Source organism: Ixodes scapularis, unplaced genomic scaffold (genome assembly GCF_016920785.2).
Source record: "Ixodes scapularis isolate PalLabHiFi unplaced genomic scaffold, ASM1692078v2 PGA_scaffold2__306_contigs__length_199485367, whole genome shotgun sequence".
In the NCBI taxonomy this organism is placed as follows: Eukaryota; Metazoa; Arthropoda; class Arachnida; order Ixodida; family Ixodidae; genus Ixodes; species Ixodes scapularis.
The window spans coordinates 162,287,847-162,310,132 of record NW_024609857.1 but is presented as its reverse complement, the minus strand read 5'-3'; the positions used below and the strand labels follow the sequence as shown (position 1 = coordinate 162,310,132).

Sequence of the window (22,286 nt, the reverse complement as noted above, 5' to 3'; positions counted from 1 at the left end):
AAATGTTGTTTTGCTTGAGGTTCGATAAATTTGAAGATTTCGACCTTTCCTAGCTTGAAATTCGAGAAAATCTAATGTTCTGAATTTCTTAAAATCTAAAATTCAGAAAATCGAAGATTTCGAATTTCTCTGAACTTGATGCTTGAAAAATTCTAAGATTTCGCATTTTTTTACTCAGAAATTTAAAAACTTTGAACGTTTTGAATTTTATAGACATAAAGTTCGATAGATTCAAAGATTACAAATTTCTTCCTATATAAACTTTGAAAAGTTCGAAGGTTTCGATTCTCTTTTAGAGCTAAATTTGAAAAAAAAACTCCAAGTCCAAGTCCGCAAAGTTCGAAGTCCCGTTTTCATGTTTCTCCGCAGTTTGAGTTTCAAATAACGTTTTTACGCCTCACTGGTTTTCGCGAAATCCGGTTTAGAAAAGTTCGGGTGTGATATTTAGACTGCGCGAAGTTGGTCAGGCAATTGAATCAGACGACGAGTGTCGTATGTGCTGGAATATTTGCAAGTGCATATGACGTGTGACTCTAAATCAGTAATTGTGACCGCTAGCCCGGGGGAAGGCGTGGGGGGTCTTTAATGTGCATCACACAGTAGTGATCACACGAACGCACTGTTTAACGATACTCATCCAGTTCGAAACCGTCATGGGCAGGCAGGTGGTTGAGGCTCAGAAAAACCTTAAAGCGATCCGGCAAACTGCCTCCCTACTCCCTAGCACCCCGGCAGCAAACCGATCGAACGCCGCCTGAGGGACGCTGGCATATAGTAAGTTTAGTTTGTACATGATGCAAAATCCTGGGACTGGGAATGAAATTTGAAAGAAAAAGTGTAACAAGACAGAAAAAGGGGACAGGACAACGTTTCAAACTCAGCTCAGGACAACGTCCCAAACTGAACTCAGGTGAGTTTGAGACGTTGTTCTGTCGCCTTTTTTTTTACTTCTTACAGTTTTGCTTTGGAATTTCATTCCCAGTCTCGTGATTTTGCATCATAATCAACATACACCAGCTCGCCTGCCCCTTGACAATTTTTTAGTTTGTAATTACTTTAAAGGTTTATTTTCTGGGACGGAAGAAACGCCGATCATAAAGCACAGAAGCCGACACAACTCGAGGTCGAGGAGCGTTCTTCCATACCAGTGGCGTCGGAGAGGAAAAACGGGGTAGAGGGTGGAGGGGACGCTCCAGTCCCCCTCCCCCCTTTCCGACAGATATTTCTTACTGTTGTGGAAAACAATACGAGAAAAAAGCGCGTGGTCGAGCTTATTTTAATCTGCAATTGTTTATGCATATCTATAGCTACTGTCGCTCTTCACTGCATAAAAGATCGCGTAGATGGTCATTGTCAGAAACTCGATGTCAGAAGGCACTACTCGTCACATGCTCAGTGGTTCGGAAGTTTAAAGCTATGTCTTTTCGACCTAAAAAACTGTGCCATTAGTAAAAAATAAAATAAAAAATAACAAAAATAAACATAATAAATGCGGGGATGAAAAGCTGGAGAAAAAAATATCAAGAACCCGACGGAAGTGTTGTATTCTTGCATATTCAGAGACCCTGAACTTCGAAACAAGTTGCTCCTACCAAAATGTGTACAGGCTAAAAGAAAAACGCCCCAAAAACGTAAAATGACAAAATAAAAAAAAATTTAAAATGAATTTTTTTTATGACGTGCTGAACTTGAACAATATCAGAAATATTTTCCCATGAGTTAATTTATTCCTCGACGTGAAAAAAACATTAAATACATTATTTTGTATTCTGCTGGTGTGATTTTAAATGCGATACCTGAAACAATTTAGACGGAAAAATTACCAAGTTTAAGGCATAATTGCCCGTAGATACATGTTTGGGCATTTCTTCGAGACTCGTCTTGAACAACAACAATTATATTTTAAGACGGCACTTACCTAGGCTATACATAGATCATTCTTAAAAAAGTTTAACATATCTACTATAAATTGCTTCGGCTATAGCGCTCTCCAAATATGGCACAAACGACAATTGTCAGAAACCCGTCGTCCTTCCTTGCTTCTTCGGGAATTTATTTCTTTAAAACAAAGCATGCCACAACATTGAAATAAACGGCATTGTCTTTCGAAAAAAATGCGGCACCGTGTGTAAAAATGCACAACAAAAAAAAACATTACGAATGTACCTCACTGCTTGAATTCAAGTGAAACCACCCGCCACACTTCCGAAGTTCGACAAACTTCGAACTTTTACCCTAAAACTTTGAAGTTCGTCGATCTTTTGACTTCTCAAGATCCGAAAGTTTGAAAATTTTCGAATTCTTTAAATAAATAGGCTCGAAAGATCGAAAATTATCGAACTTCTTTAAATAAATAGGCTCGAAAGTTCGAAAATTATCGAATTTCTTAGCATAGCAAGCTCGAAAGTTCGAAAAGCTTTGAACTTTTAGTGCAAAAAATTCGAAAGTTCGAAAAACATCGAATTTTTTTTTGTCTCTCAAGTTCGAAAGCTCGACAAGCATTGAATTTCGCACTGTAAAAAGTTGGAAAGTTCGAAACGAATCGAACTTTTTAGCGTAATAAGTTCGAGGTTTCGAAAGACATTGCATTTCTGAACGTGCAAAGTTCGAAATTTCTAAAAGCGTTGACTTCTTAGTTTAACAAGGTCGAAAATTCGACTTCCGAAGAATTTCTCGATATAGAAAGGTCGAAAATTCGAAATCTTTCGAACCTTTCAAACCGCTTGATTTGATGATCGAGCCTTCGGTTAGAAAAAAATTAGCGGCATCCCTAATGATAAGTCAAATAACGCTGATATCGACCTTTTACGTCCTTTGAAATGTTTAAGAAAAGGGTACGATCAATGATTGCACAATATGGTGCGACCATATTCGTTTATTGTTTTTTTATTGTTAAAAACGATATGTACATGCAAAGCTATTTAAGCCTTTCAGCTGTTTGGGAGCACCATAAATGAAAAAGTGAAACTAAATTAAATCATCACCAGTATTTCTGACATTTCACGTTTTCAGAGAATATTCTCCATATGATTCAAGATAGCGACGCCACCCATATCCTCACCACAGCGAGTGAAGCTAGTCGATTCTGCGACATGCGTGAGAAGCTGGACATGAAGGTACGCCGACACTAGGCGAAAAGGCTCTACACAAAGCTAGGTTTAGCGGAGTGATCTTCCTCGCTCGATTGTGGTGAATTCGCGGTTAAGCGCCGTTCACACACTTGCAACCGAGTAGGACGGAGAGAAACCAGACCGGTTTTTAAGGGGGGACACTAGCTTGAATTGCACCTTTTCTTAAAAAAATGTATATTCAGAACTGCAAAGTTTTGGCATGTATGATTAACAAAGAACACTCTCCCAAAGTCTAGTCAATGTGCACTGACAAACAATGTCAAAAATAATTATTCTTTATGTGTTGGCGAGGTGTGCTGCACTGCGTAGCACTCGTCATCCACAAGTGAAAATAGCTGAAAGCGATGTCAGTATATCAGAAGAAGTTTGAGGAAGACATCACCTACACTGGTGTAAAGAGTTTCTGACATTGAAGATGCAAAAATAAATTTTTAAAACGTCATCATGAAACTTCAAGTACATCTATCCCAGCTTCACTTTTTAGTATCAAATATCAGTTCAGGGAAGCTATCATTTCATAATCAAATTATGCGTGCAGATTTATGTTGGTTTTTCTATATTGAAATTTTCTGGAGAACACGGCTGCGAACTTACTTTCTGCATTTTTATGGTATTTTGTTATGAAAAGCTTATATTTTTTTAAGTCAAATGTACACCAAAAAACGTTTTTTTCCATATTTATGTAAACAAATTTTATAATTTTTGAAACTTCTTTTTATAGCCGTCTGAAGCAAGTATTCTGCTGTATGTTCCAGCAAAAAAACTGGCCATTTTCATTACCCTTTTTAAACGATAGCTTTCCTCATTAGATACACTTTTTTATTATGAACTTTTATGTAACTCATCATGGAATAAATTTATAGGGTTGAAAATTCCCACACCATCCTTGCCCAGTGCTATGAGTGCACCCTGAAAATTTCATGCAAATAAGACAAGCGGTTCAAAAGTTAGCCTTCCGGAGTAGCGTTTCCCCTTAAGCCTCTTGCGACGTCTTAGAACTAGCTCCGTCGCAGCGCATCCGGTCCTAAGACGTCGCAAGAGGCGTAAAACCCGGCCTCGTCTCTCTTCGTTCTACTCGTTTGCAAGTGTGTGAACGTCGCTTTATTCGCACGACGTTAAACCACCCACGCAAGAAGTTATTCCGGAACGGTACCTCGTCTGGAGTGGTTTGAGAGAGTAGAAAGAACGCCTCTGCGCTCAAGTGACAGGAATTGCTTTGCGTCTAGACGAACACATGCGTCAAAAGATCAAGAGGGAGTTTTACATTATACTCAGCTTTACGTCAAGTTCGACCGTATGGAACACTACAATCCGACAGAGGTAATCAAGCGGCGCCAAAGTGCACCGTCAAGGTGCTTTTTGTACGTTTGTTATCACCGGTTAAACCAATCGTACGCAGGAAATATACCAACAGCTTTTAGGCATACCATGCTTTGAAATGGCCTGAGCAGAGCGAAGCTTGCGCATTCCTGCGGAAGAGCGCGTAAGGGACCTCTCAATAGCCTTTGAGTTGGTGCACTGTCATCCGCGATGCACGACTTTAGCCGTGCTTCCCGCACGGCTCTGAGACCTTCTATAATTTTCTGATTTAATGGGTTTTCGATGACGCTCAGCAAGTTTCTGATTAGAACCCTGTGTTTATTTTCACCAATTACAAAGTTTACAAATTTTAGTTGTTCCATTTTCGTCTGGCAAATAGCCGCCTAATTATGCCCCCCTGGCAGTACGACTCACCTACGCAGACTAATGGAGTAGCTTTTACGGCCTTTTTGAAAACAATTTGTAAAGTATAAAAAACAGCCTTCATATATCTTGCAAGGGACTCCCTTTGGGTGGCTTGTCTCCAGGAATATAATCTTTCATCCATACTTTTAGCGTTTTGAACTTAGACGAAACCTTCGAAAATAAACCAATCTAGATTTGCCTTTTTGCCTGCGTTAAAGCAATGTCGGTATTTTTTTTTTTTTTTTAGATATTACCCGTGGCTTTGACTCATTGATTTTGTGATAATCGTCACGAGACAAATATCGGGAACAGTTCAAACTGCACGATCGTAAGGGTGGTTCGTGTAGTCGAGGATATCAGGCACATTTTACTTCTCGAAATGCAGTATGGGGCGGTTTCACATGACGCACTTCCGGTACGAAATCTCCGCCGGGGGCCATGTTGATAAACATTTCCCCGATGCCTTTGTGCACGGAGGCAGTGTTTTCCAGACCGAGTTCTTTTGCATCGTAGTGGACTGCTTCTGCCTGAGTACTCGGAAACCTAAAAGGTAGGGGTGTGCGAATATTGAAATTGTCGAATACGATTCAAATACGAATAAGACTAAAAGCACGGGATTCGAATATCGAATCTAATATCGAATATGTGTCTTGTAATAAAAAAATTGCAAAACAAGAGGTTACAGCAGGTGTTATCGCCTTTTTAAAATAAATCAATGCAACTGCAATTTACTGGGCTGCAGTAGGCTAAAGATGCTTCTAGTAAGGCGCTCATCACAAACTATCGTGTAGGAAAATTAACAGTTCAATATGTTCAGAAATAAGCGCTCCCTACGCGCCGTGACCACATTTCCGCCAGTAGAAAGACCCTTTAATCGGGAAACCTGCGAAATTTCACTAAAGTTTGATGAGGTTTTTCTTGTGGACAGTGCTACACGAATATTTCGAATTTTGGGAAACAACGAATTTAGAAATTACTTTATTTTATATTTTATAAAATGGTTGCGAATGTTTACATCATATAAAATCGAAAATATGCGCTTTTAACGCTTTCATTAGTTATTAATGTGAACCAGTGATGCCAATAAACCCAACAAATATTGCACTTTTCCTCCGCCAGGTAAGCCAACCAGTTTTTTTTTTTTTTTTTTTAATTTTGCGCATGCACACAGAAGTTGAATTTCAGTTGAATCTTTTTCGAACATCACGTTGAAAGCTCGAAAAACTCGTACTTAGTCGAACTCGAACCTGGGCAGGTGCGCGACATCCCGAGTTCTAACTGCGCGAGAGTGACAGGCGTTGTTGTCGATGGCGATGCAATGTTCTGCTCGCACATAGCTTTCTTTTTTTTTTTAAATTTTCAACCATTTATATTAGATAACACTCTCGAGATTTATTTTATATTTATATTTCACTCTTGAGGTTGATTTTATTGTATCAATCTATAAAATGCGCAATTACATCACATATTGCTATAAAAGCGCCACACAACAAAAGCTTGGTGAAAAAGAAACAGAAACTGATCTTGTCTTGGTGCCATCGGACAGATAGAAACAGAGCAGACCGATAACGCACGCATCATACGCCTTTCTTAGTGAATAAACATATTCATAGGAGAATGTGTGGCAAGCAGATTATTCGATACTTGCTCAAATATTCGTAGTTTGTGCCAATATTCACCGGTTTCCCCAAATATTCTTCTTTGGCTGAATATTCGGGAACTTCCGAATATGCAATTTTTAAATCGAATACGTTTGAAATAAGGAAAATATTAGATTCGTATTCGAAATTTCTAATATTCGCACACCCCTAATAAACAGGAATCAGCTCATACTCAATTGTTATTCGAAATTAGGACAAATCGACTACCGGGCTTCATTGGAACTTAGGTCGAGCAGGTGTAGGGAAGTAAACCTGACGGCGGAAAAAAACCCCTCGGTAGATGCTGCCGTCGCGATTTCGAAAGAATAAAAAGTGAAATAGGCGTTCGTTTATACTACCGAAATAGACCTCCGGTCGTGCTTACTAAGCTCTGTAGTCGATGGAGTCATTCGTCACCGTGTGCGTTCCACCAACACCAGAAACGAGGCCAATAACTAGGCGTATGTATGCAATCTACTGGAAAAAAGTGGCGTTCACTGTTCGGCAACATGGCAGAACGCTGCTTAACGGAAGTCAAAATGCGTTTCGTGAACCCTCTATAGTTTTTCCAACCATTAGCTGACCGACCGGGGGAAAAGGTCATGACATCACGTTAAATGTTTTCAGGGCTACTTCACCACAGGAACCGCTCCTGGATTCGTTTCTGCGACCGAGTTCAAAGAACTCAGTGAGAGAACCTACCGGGAATTCCCAGTGGAGGAGCCAAAGAACGAACTTGTCGTGCTTTTGTACACGTCCGGCACAACGGGTCGACCGAAGGCCGTGGAACACACGCACTACAGCATTGCGGCTTCTTTACCTCGCTCAGGGTTGGTTTCGCAATTTCTGTTTATGTTTTGCCACGCTGATTGGGTGTGCGCCAGCCTTCGCTGTATTCGATTGCAATATAAGGTTCCTCGGGGAACTTCCGTCCCCTATTAGCGAGAAAAAAGCATTCAGACATCTCATATACTGAGGAAAAAGATTCATTAAAAAAATATAAGAGGCTAATGTCGAATAATATTAGACGGGACCCTTCAACGGAAGATTTGATTATCAATTCTTGCCTTCGGTATTTTGTAAACTCGTTGCACTTTTATATCGCACACTATTTTTTTACATAAGGGGGACGTTTAATATAGTTAACCCACCTAAATGTACTTAGACCGTACACTGGGACGAGACAGTGTTAAAGTTTTATTAGTTGTCTAACAGAAACAGTTGATCAGCTTTTTCTTTTTAACTAAGGTATTATCAAGCTTCCGGTGATCACGATGTCGCTGCTTCCTGGGTACCCATTACAGCGGCTATGGGGTTTCGGAATTATCTTCGACTGGCCTGTTCTGGAGCGAGGACTGTTCTTCTGTCGAAATCAGCTGGGATAGAAAAAATGCTAGACACAATGAAAAAGTACAAGGTACGGCACAAAACATTATAATTTACATCCGTTGCTAATATTGTTGCGTGTAGTGTCGATTAACCGACCGCTTAATCAAGTATTGTTTTATCTGCGATTAGTTTTGTTACCGGATATTTTGTAACATTCTGACAAAAAAAAAAAAAAAAAGTACAAATGAAACACTTCCACCACGCGGATGTGGACGAGTACATCTGTATAAAGGGTAAACTTTAGGTAAAATTGTAACTAAAATTAAACTGTAGGAGCGAGATTTGTAACTCCAGACAAGGTGCAGGAGATTACACCTGTCCCGGCCACTTGAATGCCGTGCGAGTATCCATTTAGTTCAGCAGAGGCTATTGAAAACAATCAAAGAAGTGTTTATGATAAAGCAAATAATGCAAAGGTGCAAGCAAGCAGGACAAGAACGATGAAAATAATCACAGGAGAAGGAAAACAAGGGGACAAAGTACAAACTCAAATCTCCAAACACAGCTAGGTGACTAGTGCGTGACTGAAAAAATCCGCGTGTGTTATCATCATTCAAAGGAGATCGCTCTTGCCGAAGAATATTGACAAGCCCCTTTGACTTATGCAGATGAACCAATAATCTGCGAGCGTGAGTGTCTTTGAACTGTTCTGAACTAAGATTGAGGTTGATTTATAATCGAAATTGTATATTGCGCCGTTTATCGCATGTTCAGCGAAAGCCAACAAAATATTATACTGAATTGTTTTAAAAATAAATGTATAGAAATGAACGAGACCGATCAATTAATAGATTAAAGGGTGGCAAGTAATCAGGTAAAACATTTAATCGACGCCCAGCCTTAATTGCGCAATGTCTAAGCACTCGATTGTTTAACCATTGGGACATAAGTATGTATGTATTATGTGTGTGCATGTACAGAGTACTCAACTGTTAAATATAACGCGGCAGCGGTGGCCGGAGAGACTGCATCCGTCATCTGCCGGCTCACTCTGGCAGCTTATGCCGCTCTTGTTTTCTAGAGTTACACTCCCAGCTCCGAAACAATCACCGATGCGTGACTCGGCGATAAAAAGAAAACAAACAAATGTCGCTCTTCGATTTCGTTTTTTTTTTTTTTTGTTATTTAAAGAAGGTGGCTTTTATCAGAGAAACTGCAAGATCCCTTCGATATGGTAGCCCCGCATGGGTGTGGCAGCCCCGCATAGGTGTGACTAAACAGAATGGCAAAAACAACAAAACAAACAAGTAAAAATTTAAAGCTATAATTGTATCGGGGAGTGCCGACAATCGCTAGAAGAGCCGCCTTATTTTCTGCCGCATCATTGGTTTAATCGCTAGACAGCCATGATGTCAGTTTCAGCCGCCGCTCTTGCGTCATATTTAGCAGTTGAGCACACTGTGTGTATGTGTGTCAACGAGGTAGAGGGGCTTAGAGTGATAAACCGGAAGTTCGGAAGTGGCACCCCCCCGGTTGCCGCCATATTTTACGCAAATGTGACCACTCGTCACGTGACCTCGCAAGAGCCGTGACGTCACAGGTAAGATGGCAGCGCCCAGACGCCCAGAGCTGGCGGATGCGAGTTTGTTCGGTGCGCGGTAGCCGTGATGTGCAGCTGCTTTCCGACGACTTCGGGCTTCTTCGTGCTCGCTAACGCAGGTATAATGTGAAAATATGAAGGAATGAGACTTTATACCGTTTTTGCGCAAGATCGCTCTGGATCATCTGGATATTAACGCCTGTGAGACAGCATCAGCTCTGCATCGCCGTACCGGTGCTTGGATTCCGGGATGTGTCCGAGGATCGATAGAACTTTGAGTGCTTTTAACATGAAATTTTCGCATTCTCTTAGCTTTGTTTGAACGTTGAAATATCTGAGAATCTACGCGAAATGTATACGTCGCGTTAGGGCCTAAGGGAAGTTGTTTCAGCCCTCCGTCACCTAACAACCATAGCAACTTTTAGCGAGGAAGCTCCTGCGATTTTAACCTTTTGTGCTAATCCACGATTCTACATTCGATCGCTTTTCTTCCTTTTTTTTTGTGTGTGTGTGTGTGTGAGTGCGAAGTGCACCCTTATTTTCAGCTACGTGGTTGGCGTTTTATTGAGTATGGGGAAGAATAAATCGTTGCAGGCACCTGCTTCAAAGCTATTCGACTTGCTATAAAAACAACTGTTTTGGTGCATGCATAGGTTAACTGCGCATTTTTTCTGTTTTGTAGGATTTATTGCAGCTATACTCTTTTCCATCAAGAGTGCGTTGTATTAGTCGGTCAATTATTTAATTGTTCTAATTACCTGGATAAGATGATTCATATTTGTGTTCATCCCTTGCCTGGAGAGCAGTCTTGTTGAAAAATGTTGACTACCATTCCTTTCGGTCTCTTCGAAAGACTCTTTTTAAAAGTGTGGGCTGTCTATACTTCGCATCACCGTAACTTGGAAAAGGCCAACCGCCACAGCCCCCTCGAGCCAATCAGAGAGACGGAGCGAAGGTGTGTGACAAATCTGTGCAGACGAGCACTCTGGTGATATGCTGTCATGTGCCTCTCTCCAATGTGTATATTGACTCACCGAGACCGTAGCCTTTGCCGTCCGCCAAATTCTGATGAAACAAATTACAGTAGCTACTATTGTAATTACCCCAGGCTTTCATACTTTGGGTATTTGTTCGACAAGAATGTTATGTCCGCCATCCCTGTGAATTCGGCTCAGCACCTATTGGACTCGAATGCTGCATTGGCGTTCGACGTGAACTGGGGCCCATTCGTGTGCTTAGCGCCGAAAAAAATGGTGACGGTTGTGTTGCTTGATAAGGTTCTGAAAGGGTCTATTGTGTCATACATATAGGAAGTGTCATGCTATATAACAATGCATCAACACATACTATTAAACTATATGCTCAGAGGTGTGTTTGTTTTTCCAATTAGCAAGTTACAGCAGTGTGCTTTAATGCTATTATCATGTGTGTAGCTTTAAGTATCCTCTCTGCAATGCCTACGAAGGCCCCTGGAAGGAATAAATTAATAAATAACATTTCCACATTACTGGAGTTGGTTTTTGGGTGCACCACATGTTCAGGAAAGGTTGAACGAGTGCAGCCCCTTGCAAGAAGTCTGCCAGTCTGGTATGACCCCTTAATTAATATTGAAGGGTCAGAGAAGCGAGTGTCCTCGTAACGTCCAGAGCGTGCAATGGACACAATTCTCGGTGTGTAGACTCTCAAGGCATGAAGGCAAGCGGAAATATGTTTATCTGGTTAGTGTATCAAATATGTTAATTTCCACTTGATTACATAATTATTGATTCTTAGTAAATAGTTCCATAACGAGTTCTTTCTGCGACAGTCTCGTGTCAGGCGTTCAGTCGTAGTACCTGTGGACCTTGTTGTCGGATGACGCTCCTGGCACGTCGGTGTTCAGTTTGGTCGAGTGGCAACTTTGACCGACTGATGCTGTCTTGTAATCATACGTCATGTGCACTGAAGCTGCAGGGCTTGCTTCTAATACGAAAATTTTCCTGGTAGTTTTCGGCATCAATGTAGCAAGCTCGGGCATGTATTGCTTACGTGACTGTGCCTTTTGCTGCACCGTTGACTTGAAAGCTGGCAACAATTTTTGTTTGCTATCCAAGTCTGGTGATGCTTGCAGTTCACTTTTGAGAGCAACCAACCATTCTATTCCTTCAAGTCACTCAGGGGCATTCTCCCTCAAAGTTGGAAATTGTGTGCTTCGTGGAGTGTACACAGAAAATTGGTGTCAGCAAATTTTTAGGTATTGTCCTTGGACGACAACCGACACCAAATCCACTGTCACTGCATCGCCGCTCACCTGCTTTGTCGTGCTTACCTCTTGTTGATGTGATGGACATGAGGAGCTTTGGGGTAATCAGGGATTCAGAATCTTCGATTCAGCACCTTCGGCATCAGGGACAAAGGTCGCCGAAGGTAATCCTTAATCTCCCGTGGTCGCTCCTCGAGACGTAATCGAAGGTCGTTTGGCACGAACCCTCGCCGACCAATTCATTGGTACGGGCTGCTTTGGTAGATATGGTCGGCTTCATGCAGTGGTAGCAAAGTGGTTTTCGGTCGCACATTCGCATCACCTACGTTTTCCTCGGTGTACTTTGTTGAGCGCAGTCCTACACACGATGTCGGGAATGCTTCGGCGTTAGAGTGTCTCATTGATTTGGCATTGAATACTAAGGGGCAGCCGGTAGCGGTCGTCGTGCCATTGTGGCGTAAGTTGCCCTTGGTTTGTCAGATACCGCTTCGCTCGCAGAAGTCTCGGTTGAAATACCTGTCAAACTTGTTCCGAAACAATCTCGGCAATTAAAATAAAAGCCGGGCAACTGATGGCAGGAAGTAGCTTCCTGATCTCCTCCCAGACAACGTCGTGGGTGATGTCATGGATGCCTGGGAGGCTGGCGTCGAAGTAGTAGCTGGACAACTCGAGTGTCGAGACGCCGGGAAGTTGTTCATAGTGGCAGGCTCGGGCATGCAGTGCACATTCCATGTTGGAAGCCTCAGTGATATGAACACTTCGACTGTTGTTGGGGGGTTGCGGACAAGGCCGCCGAACGTGTTGTCCCTCACGTGAGGCGCATGGGATTCTTAGGTTCTTGTCTTCTGTAGCATCAAGGTCGGCGTGGGCGTGGGTGTGGGCGCTCGATCAAGCGCAAAACATCCTCCACGAGTTCGGTGGCGCTCTCATTGGGGCAATGTCCTGGGCAAAATCAAGAATGCGGCTCTCTTTCGTTGATGTTGGCTGACGGATGCGCGCTTCAGCTTGATCTTGCAAACTTCCCATGACGTTAAGGAGGATCCATGGTTCTCAGACCAGCGCCGGCAGTTGCTTCTATGAGAAGTATAGGTTCTGCAGGAGCTGGTTGTCTGTCCACCCAATGTGGCGGGCGACACTGTCATATTGTTCAATCCAGTCCTTGACGTCTTCATACAGCTTGCGTGAAAAAGCGTCGGAGTGTGATTTGCGACGGGCATGCAAACAATGGTGGGAGGGGACACGGTTTGCTGCTACAGGTTTGTCATTGTTGGCTTAGTCAGGTTCGGATTTTCTGACAGGAGACCGAATTCCGGTGGTTTTTCCTGGTAGCAGCAACTGGCTCGGATTTCAGGTGCTTCGTGGTGTATTTCCGAGGTTCCTCCTTGTGGTACTCGGTCGTCTTGCGGTTGTTCTGCCAGGCTCGGGTCAGGACTTTGCCTACGGCTTGACAGGGGTATAAGACGCAGAATAGTCCGCCAGCCGTGTCCCATTATCGGGTAACTCGGCTGAAGAGCCGCCGGGTTCACACAGAGTGAAGGGCTACGGGTAAAGTGCCCAGCACCTCCACCTGAACATACGATTACAGCTGAGCATGACCTGCAGAGTTTCAGAATAGTGAATATTGATAGAAGATAGGACTGGAACAAGGATCCGTGACAGTATAACAAAACTAGCAGAAGAGAATCTATCCTGACCACTGAAGAAGCTGCATTGCTTTAGTGGCATTCTGTCCGAATAAATCCTCTCCTTCGGGGTTTGGCGACTGCCGTGGACGAACTGAACTGAAATGGATGTGGGACCACTTTTCTGGTAATGAGCCACTGCAGACTGTTGCTACAAAGCGGCATGAGCTGGGTACGTAACACGCTCGGTGAAATGTCCGGACAGCTTGCAATTCACGTAACGAGTGTGGATGAAACGTTTGTGTTGACGAAACGTGCGACTGACCAGCGGTATCAATACCAACTGCAACACCTGTGCTCCGTGAAAGTGCACGTCTACGCCGGAACAATTTCGGAAGCAGCGCAGCATCACCTAAAGCATGGCACAGGAACTACCAGCTTGAAGGCAGCTCTTCGGTGCGCCGCACACCTGTGCTCCGTGAAAGTGCACTTCTACGCCGGAACAATTTGTAAGCAGCACAGCATCATTCAGCACGGCACGGGAACTACCAGCTTCAAGGCAGCCTTCCGGTGCGCCGCACAACCGAAGTGAGCCCTCGGTCATTTGATCGAAGCTGCACCGCGATTGCACACCGCCAGGCACGACTCACGCAATTTCCGTCGCTAAACTGTGTATCCAAATATATTGCACACGCTTCACTGCAAACCTCGAAGCTTCCGATGGTCAACGAGAGCACAGAAACGTCGCCTTAAATTTTATCCTAGCGGTATCCGAATCAATCCGAGGTCCGAGCAACGTAGGTCAGATTGTCTCTTCCGTGGCAATATCCCGGTCGGTCACCAGCGAAATGCACACCGTTTCTCCGTATTTTCACGTTATACCTACGTCAAACACCACGCTGAACTTTGAACTCGCTTTCGACCGGCCTCATATGACGGCTTCCGCGTCTGAAATCAACTCGCCGAGACGAACGACAACCAACAAAGCATCCGACAAGCTCCGGCCCAGCTGGGGCCAGCCGCTGCATGGGCGCTGCCATCTTTCCTGTGACGTCACGTATTTGGTTTGGTCATGTGACGTGTGGTCAAATTTGCGTACAATGGCAGCCTCCTTATGGGGGTCACTTTCGAGTGCAGACCGGAACCCCGGTTTATCGCTCTAAGCCCCTCTACCTCGTTGATGTGTGTACACATCGCGGCACTGCTAGCGCGAACACGACATCGGTGCATTTTCGCATTGTACTAGTAAACAATATTAGCGCGCACAAAATTTTATCGCTTACATTATAGAACTAAATGAGCTCTTTCCGTAGCAATATTAACTAGGATGACATCTCTTGGTTTCAAAGAGAAAAACCGGAAAAACTGGTGATCGCTTGTTCGCGCTAACGGTGTCGCGCTCTGTACGTATGTTTGTGTGTATGTGTGTGGTGGGTGGGTAGGTAGGTGGGTGGGTGGGTGGGTAGGTAGGTGGGTGGGTGGTAAGGTAGGTGGGTAGGTAGGTATGTATGTGTGTGTGTGTTTATGTATGTATGTATGTGTGTATTATGTACGTCGTATGTATGTATGTATGTATGTATTATGTGGTCTTTATTTCAGACGGAGAGTCTGGGGGGGAGGGCTGCGATAAAAGAAGAAACACTTGTCGTCTGATCGTACCTCAGCCCCTAGTTATTACAGCACACAGCAGGAAACAAACACTGAAATGAATTCTATTGCCTACGGACATATGTTCAAAATATAATTGAAGGCAACTCGCAACTCAAAAGCAGAAATACTAACTGCATATGATGAGAGACTTAAAATATATGTTAAAATGTTATCTTTGAATGTCCGAAGGGAACCGTTGTTTTGCACCATTTGAGCTATGGTAGGGTATGTGTTCAGTGCGTCTGGATTGAGATATGCAAGTTGCTGGTATCCCTATTTGTAAAAACTTCGCGTTTTACGTAACGACTACATCCTAGGCTAGTTTCCTGGGGTTTTCTTATGCGAACAAACAATGATCTATTCTGTCTGATCTTGTTAAAACACTGATTGATATTTTAGGGTCATAAGTGGCTCTACAGTCAATATCTTATATTCCCGAAAATTTTGAAGGTTTGCAATAAATCGAACGGCCTTTTCTTTTTCTTTTTTCAGTATAAGTAACTTGCTTATATTGTTTTTTGTAGTTGTACCCCATACTATTATACTATATTTCAGACGTGAATGAATACGTGTATAGTGCAATTGTAACTTTAACCATTTTGGTAAGTATTTCCGGAGCTTATTTAATAACCCTATTGCTCTGGATATAGAGCATCTCATTTTCTCTATGTGGGGTGTCCGGTTGAGGGTTTGTTCAAACAACACACCTACAAATGTGTGTGTTCTAACGCCCTTAATTTTTTAATCCTTCGAAACAAAAATTTGTGTGAAACTGGTTTACTCTTTGATCTAAAAGTAATATATTTTGTTTTACTAGAGTTAACGAGCAATTGTTTTATATTCTAACCACACAGATAAATTTGCAGACAATTATTGGAGACTCGTTCGAGGTGAAGCAAGTCTCTGCTTGATAAAAAGACGTTCGTGTCGCCAGCATATAGAATAATATCGCGTGATGAGGCACAGTCACAACGTTGTTTACATGTGAAAGGAATAATAAAGGCCCAAGAATAGAGCCTTGTGAAACACAATATCTAATGGGTGCCTACTCTGACTTAATACCATGTATTTTTGTATATTGAAAATGAGATGATAAATAATTACGAATCATTTCCAGCGCATTCCCTCTGATTGCAAATGACACTAATTTTTTTTGCAGTAGACTTTGGTGCTTAATTGAATCAAACGCCTTTTTAAAGTTTAATTATATTCCAATTTTATAATCATAGTTTTCTATATTTGAAATTGTTTTCTCTTTAATCTGCATCAGGGCTGATTCAGTTGATCGTTCCTTTTGAAAACCAAACTGATAATCAGTTATCAGTTTCTTGCTTGCACAGTAGTTATACAATCTTGAGTTAATAACTTTCTACGCGACTTTCTAAACAGAGGCAATACAGATATGGGTCTAAAGTTATTGATATTTTCAAATGTACCAGCTTTGTGGATACTGGAGACTTTTGAAATACACATATTTTCAAACGAAGACGAATTATAAAGGTTTTTTGTTGAAAGAGATCGACGGTGTTAGAAACAAAATCAAGCTTAGGCTGGAAAAGATTTTCTTCAAAGACAACCCAGCCACGAGTTGTTTTTTTGTGTCTGTAATCTTATTTACCGCTCATTAAATTGATCTATAATATCAGCTAGTACTGTCAAATCGCACAACCAGTCAGGATCAGGGAGATCTTGCAAGGACTTCCTTCTACGGAGGAGAGTTAGTCCAGAGACAATTCATAAACCTGTCGCTCCTGAAGCGATTGTACCAAGCGGCTGGTTTAAGGCAGACATGACAGTCTGAGAGCGGAAGGAGGGGGGGGGGGCACGAACAAAATAGAATTTTTATGTTGTCCTTCCGCACTGTTCACCCTGCTTCTTGGCAAGCACTTTCTCTCCACATTCATGTGTTTGGGGCTGGAGATGCGTATTCTAGGCCGCGACAAAACTGCTAAAATTGGCGTGCTCTTCTAAGATTTAATACGTCCAATTACGACAGGTTTACAACCATATCATACTTTTCGCACCTTGGGTGAAACCATCTGAACAAAGGAAGGAGGATGACAGCAGAAAAGAATGGCGAACGAACCGCTGAACTACAAACTGTTCTGTTACATCTTCCTCTTCTATTAATTTATTTCCACTCCCCCTTTTTTTTCCTTTCTTCTTACTTTTTGCTGTAATTTTTTTCCCTCGTCTTTTTTTTTGCCTCTGATTTTAATGAACTACCCACGAAAGGTTGCCGCATAAAAAAGGTTTTTTTTTTCTTGGCTTTCATGGTGATTAAAGAGATTCTCACGAATTTGTCATATTCTTCGTCGAGCAAGGGCCTACAACACCTCCTTTGCAACATGGTCTTTAAGGTGTCCCATTATGTGAAAATGGTCGAGCTCTGATTTACACAGGCATATCTGACAATGGGTAGCTAAATGTTCTGGTCCCGCGAGGTTCCTAAGGTTTGCTGCACGTTCGCGTGCTTGGTGGTTAATACATAGACCGGTCTGTCTGACGTAACAGCGCCCACCTGTTAGCGGTATCTTATATATAACTTCCTTTCCAAATGGAGTGTATTGTGTTCGGTGCCTAGTGTTACACTTTTCTTTGATGTTGATCGGTGCTTAATTATTTTTGCGGCACAGTGAATAAGCCTCATTCGGCGCCGTGGAGAGGATTTGCACGACCTGCCGGTTCGCTCTCTTTTTGTTTGAACTTATGGGTAACCCCGTGAATATATGGGATTACTACAGTAGGTGGTCTGGGTTTTTTTGTTCGTTGACACGTCACATTATTCCCCTTGATGGTGCGGCATATATTTTCACAGATGGAAGCCATCAAGGGTTTCGAAATATTTGGGTGTCGAAACTTTGTTGGACTTGATGTGGGCATGATTCTTTTAGGCTTGCTGTGAGACATGCGATGGCCACAGCTTGCTTCACGTTCTTTGAATGCTCCGATACATAAAGAAGAAATGCCTTCCCCGATCTTGCTCGATATGATCATGGGTGCTGACCAAAATAGCAATACATAAACAGGAATAAATAAACGTTTAATGTGGCGAACTTGAGGCCAAAACAAAAAGGGAATAGAAGATAATAACAAAGCGTCTCGAGCGTCGAAGTCGGCGAGACAGCAGAGTCGAACTCTGGGGCGAAATCGCCACGCGGAGCCCCTTATGTACACGTGTGGGCTTCTGGAATAATCGGCGTACAAGGTTCTGCCTGTAGAACACTCTGGCCACGAACAAGCAACAGGTTTCTCGAATTTACCACTACATTATGTTGGAGTCAACAAAAATGCTCCTCCGCGGCTAGGAATCGAAACCCTGACTTTCTGCGTGGAACGCACGCGCGGTAACTGTTAGGCCACGAGCGCGCTGCTTTCTTGGTCAGCTGCGCTCGCGGCAATATTTCCAACATACATGCCGTGTTTGGAATCTCAAAGCTAAATCCAGAAACCGAATGGAATTGTCAACAGGAGTCTCATAAGTGAAGATTATACCCATGCAGCTTTGTTGGAACTGTGTAATGGTAATGTTAAGGTATCTGTCCTTTTTCGTCAAAGTATCTGGTGCATATAATAACAAAATCGTCCACATATCTAAAGATATCCGCTATGCGTGAACTTTTAAGGCCTCCTGAATGGCTCGTTCACACATCGCAAGAAAAAAGATCACATAAAATTAGAGCCACTTGTGAGCCAATACACACTCCACTCTTTTGCACGTACTAGTGTTCTTGATGAGATACTACAGTCGCTGAGAGGTAAAATTGTAGGATTTCCAAAAAACTGCCTACGCTCATCCCTGCATTATTTTGGAAAATGAAAAGGCTTCTACCTTAGATGGTGTTTTGAATGACTTGTAGGAGGTATGTGTGTAGAATAGAATGTATACATATCTTGTACATCTATAGAGAACCCGGAGGCTATCAAGTGCCCCTGTTCTTGAAGGAACGATATCACATGTTGCGAGCTTTAAATATATATATATATATATATATATATATATATATTCATTTTACCTGATTATTGTTGCATGGCTCTTCAAGTAATATTAGCGCTTCTTGGTGTGAGGCACAAAAGATGGGTGCAGCATTTACGTAATTTATTTAATTTCCTTTCATTTCGCGGCAGTTTAAAACTTTAGCCCCGTTTTCTGGGGGAAAAATTCTGCGTCGCATAGCCAAAAAATAACTTTTAGTTTAACGCTGGTAGAAATTTTAGGCTCTGTAAAACTAGCACCACATCTTTAGGTTGACTCTTTTTGTTCTTGTTCCGCCGATTAAAAAACACTGTGAAGAAGCCCAACTACGCGCCTGATCTCGCCACACCACCGTCTCCTTCCGAGCAATAAAGTCCGACTGCTATGGTCATCGATTATCAATATACACACAAACGAATGCACCCCCTAAAGCCAGACGCAGCCGCGCCATCTTGGGAACTGTGTCTGCTACCAACGCAGTTAGCGTAAACTCCAAGCTAAGCTTCCGAACAAACCACACTATGCTCGCTTCGCTGGGGGAAACATCATTATAATATGAGGCCCCAGAATGCACAAAGTCTCGCCAAAACTACCAGGGGTTTACTAGGTGACCGCTTCATGCTCTCAGCGTTAACCTCCTCCTATGAAAATGGCTACCGCCATTCTATAAACATCTGACCAACGTTCTGTCGCCCTGTCGTCTTTCTATCGCCCTCGCTTAAATTTTATGGTCACTTTATCGTCCCTTTATCGACGTTTGGCACTGACACGGTAGGGGCTAAAATGGCGACCAAATGGCGAAAGAACCTTTTTAGCGTTTTTTTTTATTGACAAGTGTCCATGCAATATTTGTATATCGACATTGTCTAGTCATCCTATTTTCAATCTAGCGCCCTGGAGGCAGTACAATACCGGCCAATTTCTGCTGGAAGTGAAGCAAGCTTCAACTAATGTACGCTAGAGGTTCAACTGGCGGGAGTGTGCCGCGGCAAATTGAAATAGGCCATACATAGGTCAATTACTTCCAAAATGTAATTTAATTACCATTACAATTTGCTCTAAAAGTAGCAAAGAAACCATAGAAGAGTGGAATAGATTGCCGAAAGATGTGCTTATGGCGAATTTTTTTTTTAATTTTCAATTGTGTAGTGTTTTTATAGACGGTATGTTTTTATTTACTTTCATTATTGATCCATAGAAAGTGTTTTGTTTTCTGTTTTTTTTGTGTGTATTACTTGTGTTCTAAAAGAAAAGTGTTTGTATGAAACCCACCCCCTGCAATAATGCCTCACGGCGAAGCAGGTTTTTTTCTGTAAATAAATAAAAAAATAACCACAATTACAATTACTACTACATGAAAACTAATTAATTATAATTACAAATTATTTAAAAAAATGCAATTACTTTAAAATTACTTAATTCTGAGAAGGATCAACTTGGGCCATATAACTTCAAATGAGATGTTAAGAATGCAACGCATTTTTTCATTCCTTGCCAAAATGTTTGAGGCTTAAGCATCGCTGTATAAATGTCACGTATTGTAGATTCGTTTTGTGAATTTTGTTAAATTAATTAGAGAACTTGACAGTTTGGGGTAATGAAATCCTACATTCTTATATTTTTATTAAATAATAATAAATTAGTTCACATACCCGAAGACGCCAGACAGCTAAAATAAAATTGGGTTGGTGGACTTTTGTTAGCCAGGCAAATAAAAATGCGACAATTCGTCATATCTGAATATTTTAAGAGTGTTAATAGAAGACTACAATCCACATCCCCACGCGCTAATACGACCATATATAGAGACAAACGTTTTAATTTTTTTTCTAGAATATTTACATTCAGTTGAAATTACAATGGCTCAAAATTTATAAGACCCGAATAGCGGCTCCCGAATCAACGATGGCAATATTCGCGACATTATTCGTGCGAAGTCAGCTCCTAAGTGCTTATGCAAATAATATCCGAAGTAAAACATCCAGGAAATAAACTTAAAAATAATACAAAAAAATGTGCGAGAGTTATCAGAGGGGCGTAAAACACTGGCAAAATAAGAAAAAGCTAACTTCATAAACAATCAAAATCCTCAACCTCGGCCGAAAGCTGAACCTTAATTTTGTTTCTTTTAATATTTTGGCATGTTTATGCTACTGTTTTTTGCTCAAAAGCCCATTGAGGTGGGCTCCGAAAAGAATTCTTGCAGCCCGCAGTGTAAGCGTCAAAACAACAAACAAAGCGACGCTATTTTGGTTCTGCCTGTGTGTGAGTGCGTGTATAAGCGTGCGAGTGTGTCACCGAGCGCAAGGCGGCTTGCGCGAGCACTGAGTCTTTCAGAGAGGTCCCGTCGGAACCTAAAAGTATCGGAAAAGTAGGTGCAATTGTGCCTGAAAATTTGCAGTTACTGACGTTAGAAAATAGTTAAATTACAATTCTGTTTAGCCGAAAGCAATTAATTACAGTTACAACTTACAAAGAAAGTGATTAATTTACAGTAATAAATTAATGCAATTGAATTACTATCCAAGTATGAAGCCGACAGCAATCAGTCGGAAATTGACTTCCGGTAATGCATTTCTATGAGAAAAAGAGGGTGCATTTTTTCCCTGCTTAATTACCCCGATCTTCAATAATTTTTCTAAATGGGCCCCTGGCCTAGAACTAAAACGACACAAACCTTTTTTTGGTGCTATGCGTAGTTTTCGCAATATTGAATTTGTACACCTGTATATATAAGGTTGTTTCACGAACGGTGCACAAATTCGATATTACAAAAACTACGCATTGCGCCAAAAAAAAATGTTTTTGTTGTTTGGGTTTAAGGCCAAGGGCTTATGTAGGAAAATTATAAAGTTCGGGATAATTAATTGTTCATTATTTTCGAAAATTTTTTTTCTTAATATTGAGTTTAAGGGCATTGTGTTATATGGAAACTTGCTGAGCATCATCGAAAAACACTAAACAAAAGAATTAGAGTGTGACAGAAGGCATGCGCTGCATTTTACAGCTTTCTGAAAAACAGCACAACGTCAACGGTTTTTTAAGTTTTGGTTTGTAATCGGAGCACTTCTCGGCATGACGGTACCGCGCCCCGCGGAGAAATAGTGCAACCAACATATGCTTCGCTTACCTCGCGCAACGCAGCAGAGGCAGGTTGCACTATTTCTCCACGGGGCGCGATGCCGTCGGTGCCGAGAAGCGCTCCGATTGCAAACCGAAACTAAAGACCCGTCGAAGTTGAGCGGTTTTTCAGAAAGCTGTAAATTGCAGTGCGTGCCTTCTATCACACTTCAATTCTTTTGTTTAGTGTTTTTGGATGATGCTCAGCAAGTTTCCAAATGAAACCATTCCTTTAAACTTAATATTAACAA

At 41.9% G+C, this 22,286-nt stretch overlaps 1 protein-coding gene across 1 annotated transcript in view; it reads left to right on the top strand.

Moving 5' to 3' along the window:
* The window catches only part of LOC115309787 (4-coumarate--CoA ligase 1), a 75,343-nt gene that overhangs the window by 28,217 nt on the left and 24,840 nt on the right, over nucleotides 1–22,286 (top strand). The window contains exons 3-5 of the mRNA XM_040219949.2: nucleotides 3,013–3,116; nucleotides 7,124–7,326; nucleotides 7,745–7,913. Coding sequence (XP_040075883.2) covers nucleotides 3,013–3,116; nucleotides 7,124–7,326; nucleotides 7,745–7,913 — 476 coding nt within the window. The remainder of the gene's footprint in view (nucleotides 1–3,012; nucleotides 3,117–7,123; nucleotides 7,327–7,744; nucleotides 7,914–22,286) is intronic.